This window comes from Coregonus clupeaformis, chromosome 26 (assembly GCF_020615455.1).
Source record: "Coregonus clupeaformis isolate EN_2021a chromosome 26, ASM2061545v1, whole genome shotgun sequence".
Lineage (NCBI taxonomy): Eukaryota > Metazoa > Chordata > Actinopteri > Salmoniformes > Salmonidae > Coregonus > Coregonus clupeaformis.
The window spans coordinates 39068332-39080830 of NC_059217.1; the positions used below are offsets into that span (position 1 = coordinate 39068332).

At 43.0% G+C, this 12499-nt stretch overlaps 1 protein-coding gene across 3 annotated transcripts in view; it reads right to left on the bottom strand.

The window, feature by feature from the left end:
- Positions 1 to 10379: 10379 nt before the first annotated feature.
- LOC121540552 (receptor-type tyrosine-protein phosphatase zeta-like) overlaps positions 10380 to 12499 on the bottom strand; it is a 121761-nt gene continuing 119641 nt past the window's right edge. For all 3 annotated transcript variants that reach the window (XM_041849518.2, XM_041849516.2, XM_041849515.2), the window contains 2 exons: positions 10866 to 11001; positions 10380 to 10756 (listed from right to left, as the gene is read on the bottom strand). In XM_041849518.2, the coding sequence (XP_041705452.2) occupies positions 10613 to 10756; positions 10866 to 11001 (280 nt within the window). In that variant the 3' untranslated portion in view covers positions 10380 to 10612. The remainder of the gene's footprint in view (positions 10757 to 10865; positions 11002 to 12499) is intronic.

Here is a 12499-nt window from a genome sequence, read left to right on the forward strand (position 1 = left end):
TACAGATATACAAGTATATATAGACACTCCGTGGCCAGTTTATTAGGTACACCCACTAGTACTGGGTCGGACTCCCCTTTGTCTCCAAAACAGCCAGAATTTTTCGGGGCATGGATTCCACAAGGTGTGGTGTTCAAACCCTCAATTGGTAGCAACGGACCTAACGTGTGCCAGGAAAACATTCCCCACACCACTGCCACCCGCCTGTACCGTTGACACCAGGCAGGATGGGGGCCATGGACTCATGCTGCTTACGTCAAATCCTGATTCTGCCATCAGCATGACACAACAGGAACTGGGATTCGTCGGACCAGGCAATGTTTTTCCACTCCTCAATTGACCAGTGTTTGTGATGGTCGTCTGCTGCAATAGCCAATCCATGACAAGGACTGACGAGTTGTGCGTTCCGAGATGCCGTTCTGCACACCACTGTTATTTGCCAGTTTGTGGCCCGCTTGTTGGTTTGTGCGATTTTTGCCATTCTCCTTTGACCTCTCATCAACGAGCTGTTTTCGCCTACAGGACTACCTCTGACTGGATTTTCTGTAAACCCTAGACACTGTGTTGCATGAAAAGCCCAGGAGGCCGGCCATTTCTGAGATACTGGAACCGGCGCGCCTGGCACCAGCGATCATACCACGCTCAAAGTTGCTTAGGTCACTTGTTTTGCCCATTCTAACGTTCAATCGAACAGGAACTGAATGCCTCGATGCCTGTCTGCTTGATATAGCAAGCCAAGGCCACGTGACTCACTGTCTGTAGAAGCTAACCATTTTTGTGAACGGGGTGGTGTACCTAAAACTGGCCACTGAGTGTATATTTTTATTTTAACCACTGCTCAGAGATTATAATACGGCAGAGTATATTGTGGTTTTCCTGTAAAATTGAAAACCCTTTGCAGTTTACCCACCTTTTTTGTATTTCATAGAAAAATAAAAGGGAAGTGATCCGTGTGGAAGTCTTCTGTGGCTTTGTGATTAAATTGATTTAATGGTGTCATTCATTCTCAAGTACCTACAGAACATGGAAGGTTGTGACTACATTCAACATTTATCTAAAAACTATTTTAATCTTGAATCGGGTTCATTTTCAGCTCATGTCTATTATTGTGGAGCAGCTTTTAACATCCTTTCATTTCAAAGTTTAAGGACTCAATCGTCATTTACTTATTAAATAATTTGCTAACACTTTACATGGTTGTGGGAAAATGTTTAAAGAACACAAAATACTGTTAAGAAAATGTAAATCGTATTTTCATTAAGATAATGTTGGTAATCTATCTAAATTGCTTTCCTTAACATAAAATTGTTAGGTCTGGTTTCTAAAGAGATTTATTTGACTTGACATGAGGCACCAATTACCAATAAGGTGTGCCTTTTGATATTGATAAATATGCATCCATTGTGTTTCAATGGATCTTACTGAGTCAACTCATTATAGCCTCTGAATAAACAATCAGCTTTTCCTTCCATTCAATGTAGGACCGCCCATGCAAACTAGGCCACCAAACCAGGGATAATTGGGCATGTAATTATTAAAAGTCAAAAATGCAAATTAAGGTATGGATACAGCTGCTGGTCAAGACGGTGTCTGGACACTTGACCTATTTTCCCCTGAAAAGGCGCATTTCTTTTGGAGTCTTAGACGGGATTAGAACATGAAAATCAATTGGAATAACCAATTCTCCACAGGGATTATTCCATAACTCCATAGAGTCGCATCGCTGTCTCCGGGAATCCATAATCCAGTGTCTAAAATGGATCAGTTTCTTCAAGCCACCCTTTTGTCTTCTTCCAGCACATATTGTTTCTAAACGGTTCATCAGGGGCCTGCCGAAAGGTCATTCTATCATAGCAAATGGCGGAACAACAAAGTTGAACTAGACGTCGTGGTCATCTCTGCTTGCTGTAACCAACAAAGTAATACAGACCCAACACAAAGCCTCCTGATCATATTTTGGTGAAGGGGGAGGGTTTCAAGAGAGGGTTAGACAATGAACACCATGTGACGGTTATTGTATTTTTTTAAAAACACTTTATTTTATGACTTGCACAACAATTACGCAGATGGTTAATACTGTCAAAAACTCCATGAACAATAAGAACTATGGTTGAAACGCCAGTTTACATTTTAGTTAGTATATCTTTTTTTCTTCTTATGAATAGTGTCAAGGACAGCTGCCTTCACTCAACGAGTCCAATACATTTCATATTTTCTCATTACTATACTTCTTTCTATATTGTAGTGTATTTTTTTCTTGGGAGATTACTTATTTCCATTATTGTTGAGGACAGATCATACCTTGGGTTGATTGTTAAGGCTTAGCCTAGCTGCCTTACTATGACATTGTGTTATTTCAAACAACTGTTTATTAATCTGATGTGATGGTGTCAGATGGACTGTGTTAAGAGGCAATAATAACTTCCGACCTGCGTTAAGCGCGCGTAAATAGAACGTAATTCTCTATATGCACGTTTCTCTCTACCCGTATTCTGACCTTGAATTTAGGCACGAGAATAGGATGCTATTCACCCTCTTTTCATTTGGGGTGGAGATCAAAGAGATTAAGGTGTAGCGGTGCAGCCTGGTCTCATAGACTAGACGTAACATAGTAAACATAAATCCGGGATGCTAAAATTAGTATGATATGTTAAGTTTGGTATGGTTACATAAGACAGATGGTTACTTAAGGCATAAACGAAAGTAGGCTGGTTGGTCTGGGTGGACATATATTACGCAAACGTCTAGCAACCTAAAGGTTGCGAGTTTGAATCTCATCATTAGCATTTTAGCTAATTAGCAACTTTTCAACTACTTACTACATTTTAGCTACTTTTCAACTACTTAGCATGGTAGCTAATGCTTCCCCTAACCCTTTTAGCTAACCCTTCCCCTAACCTCAACCCTTTTAGCTAACCCTTCCCCTAACCTTAACCCTTTAACCTAACTCCTAAACTTAGCTGTAACCTTAACCCTAACTGCTAGCCTCGCTAACGTTAGCAAGCTAGCTAAATGTAACATATTGTACGTTTTGCAAATTCATAATAGATAATACGAATTGTAATTCGTAACATATCATACGAAATGGGTGATGGACATCCACAAATTAATACATACCATACGAAACGTAACATATCATACTAAATGGAGTGTCTCGTATTTAGGTACAGAATAATACGAAATCCTATGAGACTAGGTTGGGTGGAGGTGTGTCTACAGATATGCTGTATTCTGACCTTGACTAAGGCCTAGATTCAAGCGTTAACCGGCGATAGCAGAGGTGGAACTGCATTGGAGCCCAAATCGGTGAGCAGCTGCTCTTGCGATCATTGTCTCGAAGCCACATCAGCCCCACTTGTGTTAGAAGTTCAGAATGAGAAAGTGTAGAAATAATTATGCTCAAATGGAAAAATCATTAAACAAAATAAAGAGGGTTTCTAATCATCCTAATTGAGATGTAGATTACATCTCACAATCCAGTGTTCGAATGTGTAAACAAGGATGCATGGGGATTTCTGTTAAAGCGACTCCGTGCAGCCAATGGCAATGTCCGCTTTAGGTATAATGCAGGGAGCCACTTGTGGATTTGACAGCTCTAACACAGTTCCACCAAAACAACTGCTATGCTGATGTCAGCTAAAGCAAATCAATGAATAGAGCCCTTAATTCCCTCATAATTCCACCACCTTTACGCATGAGGAAACCATGAATAAGGTTGAGCGAACCTGCCGTTTCCACGTGGAAAAATAATCTACTTTATTTTTTCTGATTAGAAATAATGGCATTCTCCATGCAGTGTAATTTATAAATTGATAAGAGCAATTTGTAAGAGCTAGGTAAATCAGTAATCAGTTTGGAGAAGGGGATTGGAAATACACATAGCAATTGTTTTAGATGATTTTCCCTTATGATCCCTGGAGACGAATGTGAAAATCATATCAACATGACATGTATTGCGGCCCCTTTTCCACAGTGAAGCAGGCTATATTCAGAATTCGAATTGTGTGCCTTCATAATCTGCGTGGATGAAATTTGAACATTCAAGCTATAGGCTTCTGTAGGGCCAAACCTGCTGAGTTGATGTATGCGCTTTAGAATGTTTTAATTATATACCAAGGCTTTTCTCAGTTTTATTTTACAATTTGTATCATGTTAAATATTAGCCACTATTGGGAGCCACCATCAGTAATACCCACATATATTACCTAACTGTCATTTTAGTTCAACCTCTATTGTACACTTTTTTTCCACCTTCCAATATTTCATAGATTGAACTTGAATATGGATGAATCAAACCATTTGTGTTTTTGATTCATCAATATATTTTATGCGTAAAGGCTCTCCAAACCAGTGTTTTTATGATTCATACATACTTTCCTAACCCCAAAATGTGCCTAAATAATTTACAAGATCAGAGCATTTTTAAATCTACCAGTTGGTGCTGAAACGGAGACGAATATGTATTTCTTTCAAAATGACACTACATTATTTACCATTAATTTCTATTGGGCACAAAATTATCTGAAACACAAGCAAAACAAATAACAAAATTATTCCACTTTGGTATTATGGGGTATTGTGTGTAGGCTAGTGAGGAAAAAATCTAAATGTAATCCATTTTAAATTCAGGCTGTAACACAACAAAATGTGGAAAAAGTCAAGGGGTGTGAATAATTTCCGAAGGCACCGTAGATCGATCCCTGACGAAGGCCATGCAGCCAAAACGCGTCGGAGTAAAAAATTTTTAAAAAAGATTTGTTCCATTGGACATGCCATACAAATAAAGGCATTTTAATTATATGAAGAGTGCCTTGGTCCTCCTTTCTTTTTGTTGACCAATTTACCCTTTTTACCAAAGAGCACCTTCTATCTACAAATACCTACTATTGTGTACTCTAGCAGCGCTTCCCTTTTTTCTTCTACAATATCTTCATTGTAGTTCAAAAAATGGACAGACCACTCCAAAAACCCATTCCTTGGTTTTCTTTCACTTGTTTAATCCTATGTCTAATCATCCAGCATTGTTTAATGTACAGCTAAAAAGTGGCAGTACCCCATGCTTCATATTTAGTCCGTTACAAAATACAGAACACTGTAATATTAAAACATAAAAAAATGCTTTGACTAAGTTATTATTAGAATGCAGCCACACAAAGAAAATTGTAGTAAAATATAAAAATCTAAAAGTATAAATAGAAATTTGGTCCATTGACTTGGTTGCTATAATATTATTTACATATTAGATGTATTATTCCATACCATTATGCATTTTCAACTTCAAAAGCTCACTGTTGCTACAAACAAAATAGCATAAACATTGTCTAGACGGAAGAATGAGTTGCTCAATGCATTGACTCAACAAAAAATAGGCTAACAAAATGTTTAACGTAGAAAGTTCAATTTTCCTTTTTTTTTTGTTGCTTACTGACAATAAATACAAAAGTTTAGGGAAACAGTTAGTTTAGCAAATATCTCAAGACAGCAGTATCAACAAAACATCGAAGAATTTGACTACAATTGTATGAAAGCCGTTACAAGCAGGCTACAAGATGAATATACAAAGGCACACATTACATGGTCGTGGGGTATCATGTCCAGCGGTCTGGAAACTGCCATTCAAAGACGGACAACAGAAGAGAGGGTAAACGGGCAAAGCTGCTGTTTCTGTATGATAAATTGGATTAAGGAATAAAGACAGACACCAATGTTCAGTTCAATAGCCTTGTTAAGCCTTGTACAAATCCCTACAAGTGGAGTCTGGGGAACAGTCCAACTAGTCGATTACCTATCAACTAGACTCCGTAACATCATCCTTTTCAATAGAAAGTGCAAACATAACGGCATAACATTGCGTTCTTAACAGTCAAGTCATAACAATTGAAAAGCATGACATTTTCTTTTTACTTCAGCTGTCATCTTCCTTTTTTAATTTTTTTTTTTTTTTAAATTAACAGACAACAAGTTAAGTCTCTTGCTTACAGAGTAAGCCTGTCCGGTGGCTTGCACAGCCAACCCACCCGTGAGTAAGTATTGGCTCTGACAGGGGTAGGATTAGGGCCACGAGCTGGAGAGTTTGGTGGGGTAGAAGCTTCACCTTCAGTTGGCTCATGTCTCAATTCTGCACCCCCTTACCCTTAGGCCTGGACTGTGATCCAGCTCATCTAAGTGAGTGTATGGCATGTTCTGGTTTGTCTGCTCTGCTACGCGCAGATCCACCCGATTGCGACGATAGAGGGAGCCACCAACATCCACCAGGTAAGAACGTGGTGCAACTCTCTGTAGGCATGTGCCCAGCCTCCAAAGTCCTGTGTGGTCTCCCGGCAGCGGTTTCATCCTTATAGTTTCACCCACCTCCAGCTCTGGTAGGTCTCGAGCAGTCCGGTCGTAGAAGCACTTAGCGAGCTGCTTTCTGTGACGCAGTTTGTCCATGACGCCAACCATGACGCAGGGCTCAAGTAGCTTGTTAGCTACGGGGATAGTAGTCTTCAGACGTCTGGACAGAAGGCGTTGTGCTGGGCTGCTGTCCATGTTTTCGGTGGGTGTGTTCCTCCACTGTAAGATCGCTTTCCATGGGTCGTTGCTGTCGCGCAAGGCCCTGCTTAACAGGTTTTTTGCAATCTTGACAGCTGATTCTGCCTTGCCATTTGCTTTTGGGTGTCTTGGAGAGGAGGTCACGTGGTCAAACTCCCATTCTGAGGCGAAACGCTTGAACTGTGCAGTGAATTGTGGGCCATTGTCCGTGATTACCTTGTCAGGCTGACCTTGCCTTGCAAACTGCGCCTTGCAGCGCTTTATGACCGTCTCTGCGGACAAGTCAGGGAGCAGTTCAATTTCCCAAAAGTCAGAGTAATGATCAACGAGGAGAAGATAGTCCTTTTGTCTGTGGCTGAATAAGTCCATGCTGATGATTTGCCAGGCCCTTGTGGGCAGTTCGTGTGACATCATGGTTTCCTTTTGCTGTTCATGAGCGTACTCGTTGCATGTGGTACAGTTGCTGACAAAGTCTTTAATTTCTGCTTGCATGTTTGGCCAGTATAATGTTTCACGAGCCTGACGGTAGCATGCGTCACCTCCGACGTGACTGGAGTGTATGCGGGTAAGCATCTCTGGACGTAGTGATTTGGGAATAATGACCTTCTGACCTCTGAACAAGACGCCATTTTGCACACTGATCTCATCTCGAAAGGTCCAGTATTCTCTCACTGTGAAAGGTGTCTCCTCTTTCAGATATGGCCAACCTGCTAGAGCCATGGACTTCAGTGACTGTAGGTGTTCGTCCTTGTCAGTATGTTGCCTGATCTGGGCTAGGCGGTGATCTGTCACGTTTAAGTAGTCTGCCTGATTGATCTGTTGAACATCTTGTTGTTCCTGCTGTAGCGAGCAGATGGCCTGCCGCTGATAGGCAGTGCCTCTACCTGTACATTGTGCTGTTGCCCTGCTCAGTGTGTCGCTGATGTACATCTCAGGTCCTGGCTTGTAAATGACCTTCAGGCTGTAGTTTTGCAGAGTCAGGAGCATACTTTGAAGCCTCTTGGGCGCGTTGAGGAGAGGTTTACTGAATATGGCAATGAGTGGTTTGTGGTCAGTTTCAGCGGTGACCAGCTCTCGACCATATAAGTAGTGATGGAATCGCTGGCAGGAGAAGACGATGCTGAGGCACTCTTTCTCAATTTGTGCATAGTTTTGTTCGGTGGGGGTGAGCGCTCTCGAGGCAAACGCAACGGGCTGGCCTTCCTGCATAAGGCAGCATCCAAGTCCCCTTTGGCTAGAGTCGCTCTGGATTGTGACAGGCTTCGTGACGTCGTAGTAGCGCAACACTGGCATGGATGAAGCCAGAGATTTCATCTCCTGCACTGCGGCCTCGTGCTTGGGTAGCCAGTGCCATGGTGTGTCTTTGTCCAGCAACCGGCGCAGAGGCTCACAGACTGCTGATAGGTGTGGCATGAACTTTGCAAGATAGTTTGCAAAGCCGATGAGACGCTGTACTCCTTTTGCATCAGACGGGTTTGGCATGTCGAGGATCGCTTGGACCTTGTCTGGGTCCGGCTTCAGGCCTTTTGCCGAGAGAATGTGGCCATGGAAGTGGACGTCTTTCACCTTGAACTGCAGCTTCTTCAGGCCAAGACGAAGCTTAACTGATCGGCAGCGCTCCATCAGTGCCAGGAGCTTCACATCGTGGTCGCGTTCTGCTTCTTCGTCTGTTTCACCACAGCCTACGATCAGGATATCATCGGCGATGGGTTCAATGCCCTTGAGCCCAGCCAGTAACTCGTGCTGCTTGCGTTGGTATACCTCAGGCGCCACTGAGACACCAAACGGGAGCTTGAGCCAGCGTTTCCGACCCCAGGGGGTCCAGAAGGTAGTCATGAAGCTGCTTTCTTCGTCCAGCTTGCATTGAAGGAATGCATCTCGGGCATCCACCAAGGTGAAAATCCTGGCCTTGGGAAGCTTATAGAGGACATCCTCTAGTGTCGGCATGATGTAGTGGGATCGTTTCAGTGCTTGGTTCAGATGCTTTGGGTCGATGCAGACCCTCAGCTTCTCTGGTTTTTTCACTATGACCATATTGCTGATCCAGTCAGTTGGTTCAGTCACAGATGTCATGTGGCCATCGGCCTCGTACTTGTCCAGCTGGGCCTTCACAGCCACTTTCATTGCAATGGGCACATTGCGAGGAGCACACTGGACTGGAGTAATGCTCTCATCCACTTCAAAGTGTACCTCCCCAGGCACTGATTCAACGGGCATGTTGAATACATCGTCATATCTGCTGAGTAGTTGTTCTTTGGACAGGGGTCCATGCTGGACATGATCCACAATGTGCAGGTCATTTGGTACAGTGAACTGCATCAGTCCCAGGCGTTCGCATGTAGAGCCTGAGAGGAGAGGATTTTGACTGGTTTTCACAATCTCGAACTCCAGCTTGTGTTTGCGTCCCCGAATAACACATTCGGTCTCAAAGGTGCCCATAGAGCTCATTAGTTCTCCTGAGTACAGCTTTAGTCTAGTATCGCTGGGAAATAGATGTGTGTCAGGTGCCAGATTGATTTTGTCTTTGTAGCTCATTACGTTGCATGTAGCACCCGAATCCAGTTGACATTGTTGTTGCTTGTTGTGTAATCGTAGTGTCACAAACCATTTCTTCCCTCTTGAGTGTACAGCCCCAATGGATTCATGCATGTAAATGTCACTTTCACTGTTCAGCTCTGAACATTGAGTAACATCATCAACACAGTGAATCTTGCCCTCACTCACCCTTCTTTTGCTTTTTGAGACACACTTTTGCAAAGTGATTATTAGTTCCACAAGCTCTGCATGGTTTTCCATAGGCCGGGCAGTGCTCTTTGCCACGTGTGTGTGTATTCCCACAGTATTTACATGCTACAGGGCTCTCTGTGTTCACCGTTCGTGGTGAATTACTCTGCCTCGATTGGTTTTGTCTGAATGTCTGCCTAGCAACAGCGTGAACAGTATCAACGTCGGAGCGTGGGGTTTCCGTTTCCATTGCTCTCATTCTCATGTCAGTGACTTCAGCAGTGCGGCACATTTCGATGGCAGTTACTAATGTTAAGCCTCTCTCTCTCAGTAGACGCCGGCGCGTATTCTCATTTGCAATTCCCAGTACTATTTTGTCACGAATCAGTTCATCTTTCAATCCCCCGTATTCACAAGTGGCGGATTTCTCTCTCAAACGGGTTACAAAGTTGTGTACTGACTCACCCTCTTCCTGTTTGCAGCTTCCGAAAACGAACCGCTCGTAAATTACGTTTCTGGCGGGTTTGAAGTAATTCCCCAATGCATCCAATATAGCCTTTGCATCACACTGTTGTCGTGCCGTGAGGGTGAGATTGTGCCGGTAGATATGCCTGCATTCGCTGCCCATTAAACTCCTCAGAGTTGCCGCTTGTACCTCGTTGGGTTTCTCATGTAGACCGGTCGCCAGCGCATAGTCCTCGAATTCATCCCTGAAGTTGTCCCAATTAGTATTCCAGTCCCCTGTGAGAACCATGTGATTTGGTGGCGGAATGTTCGCTGCCATAGCAATGGAATAGGAGATTTCTTTGTCTTCAGTCATGGAGGTAGGTAGTGATGCTAGCTAGCCAGCTAACACGAGTTGATCAGTGTTGTGAGTAGGAAACGGCTTGTGTTCGCATATGGAACGTAACTGCGCCTATACTGTACTTAGCTACAAAAATAACAAACGTGTGTTTTCCGAGCCACTTCTGATACCATGTTTCTGTATGATAAATTGGATTAAGGAATAAAGACAGACACCAATGTTCAGTTCAATAGCCTTGTTAAGCCTTGTACAAATCCCTACAAGTGGAGTCTGGGGAACAGTCCAACTAGTCGATTACCTATCAACTAGACTCCGTAACAGCTGCTGTTTTTAAAAACAGAAAACAGAAAATTGTGAGTCAGGCAAGAATCCATACTGACAAGTTAGGGGCCCTGTTGCCATAGCGCGGCAGGTAGCCTAGCGGTTAAGAGCGTTGGGCCAGTAACTGAAAGGTCTCTGGTTCGACTAGGTAACAAAATCTGTCGATGTGCCCTTAAGCAAGGCACTTAACCCTAATTGTTCCTGTAAGCTAAATTACTATAATGTAAATGGTTACACCAGGGACTCAAGGCTCTCTGCCGTGCTGGCGGTGCCACCTGGGACCGTTCCGTTGTTGTCTGAGGACTGGAGCATCCTCTCGTCCTCCTGTGTGCCCACCAGACTCAGCATGGCTTTGTACAGGAACTGATACTGCTCCTGAATGAGAAATGGAATAGAGAAACTGTGCTGTTGAAGGGAGAATGCTTAGACACAAAATGGCCGCTGTGCATCACTCAGGTACAGTCGGTGCTTCAGATTGACTTACAACATCAGTGAAGGTTCTGGGCCTCATGAGGTTGAACATCTTGGCCACCTGGTACACGTCCACAGAGCTCTCTGCCTCTAGTTGGCGCACCAGAGTAGACAGGGCACAGAAGGTTCCCGCAGTAACACCGCCAACCCTGCAAAATCAGACCCACGCCGTGAAGTGGTGGTAAACCTTATCTAGGGTGTCCAATTAAAAACTATTTTGACTAATCTGGAAAATAATGTTAGTTGTGTAGATAAAACCAATGGTCCAAACCTTATGTCTCTATCATACTCCATTCAAAAGTTATTGGAGTTTCTACCCTTGTAGGCTAAGGTGACTAAATCAATGGAGGACAGAGAAAGAAAGTGGTAAAGAAATATATATTATAGGAAAATTGCATCGCGTCAGCTAGGCTGGATTCTGTGCAAGAATTAAGGCTACTGGCTACCTGACAGGCTCACTTTCCTGTTGAACTTGTCATCTTTCTCGAATCCGCAGGACATAAAACAATATAGAGGTAAGATGGATATCGATTTTGAGACATGACATGTAGTATTTTCATATTTTAGTAATAGCTTTTCCTATTAATTCGAAATTCCTGTTCTTTTTCGAAGATTTCTCACAAGAACAAGCGTGTCTGTGAAATGTTTACGGAGCACTGAGCATATGCCAAACTTTTTATTTTCAAAGCCTTTTACATTTAATTCATGCTAATTTAGCTTTTTGCGACCCGCGGAAACATCTTTGAAGACGAGGACCACAATGTAAAATCCTCAAGTTGTTACGAGAAACCTGCACCGCTATGTCAACAGAGCTCGGTGCTTACAGTGAGGGAAAAAAATATTTGATCCCCTGCTGATTTTGTACGTTTGCCCACTGACAAAGAAATGATCAGTCTATCATTTTAATGGTAGGTTTATTTGAACAGTGAGAGACAGAATAACAACAAAGAAATCCAGAAAAACGCATGTCAAAAATGTTTTGAATTGATTTGCATTTTAATGAGGGAAATAAGTATTTGACCCCTCTGCAAAACATGACTTAGTACTTGGTGGCAAAACCCTTGTTGGCACTCACAGAAGTCAGACGTTTCTTGTAGTTGGCCACCAGGTTTGCTCACATCCCCAAACCATCACACCACCACCATGCTTGACCTTTGGTATGATGTTCTTAATGTGGAATGCAGAGTTTGGTTTTCACCAGGCATTACTGGAACCATGTCGTCCAAAAAGTTATACTTTTGAATCATCTGTCCATAGAACGTTCTTCCAAGAGTCTTGATGATCATCCAGGTGCTTTTTGGCAAACTTGAGTCAACTTCTTGGACGAGATGGGTCCCATTATGCCTGGCGAAAACCAAACACTGCATTCCAAAGTAAGAACATCATACCAAAGGTCAAGCATGGTGGTGGTGTGATGGTTTGGGGATGCTTTGCTGCCTCAGGACCTGGACGACTTGCCTTAATAGAAGGAACCATGAATTCTGCTCTGTATCAGAGAATTCTACAGGAGAATGTCAGACCATCCGTCTGTGAGCTGAAGCTGAAGCGCAGCTGGGTAATGCAGCAAGACAATGATCAAAAACACACAATCAAGTCCACATGAAAATTGCTAAAAAGCAACAAATTGGAAGTTTTGGAATGGCCTAG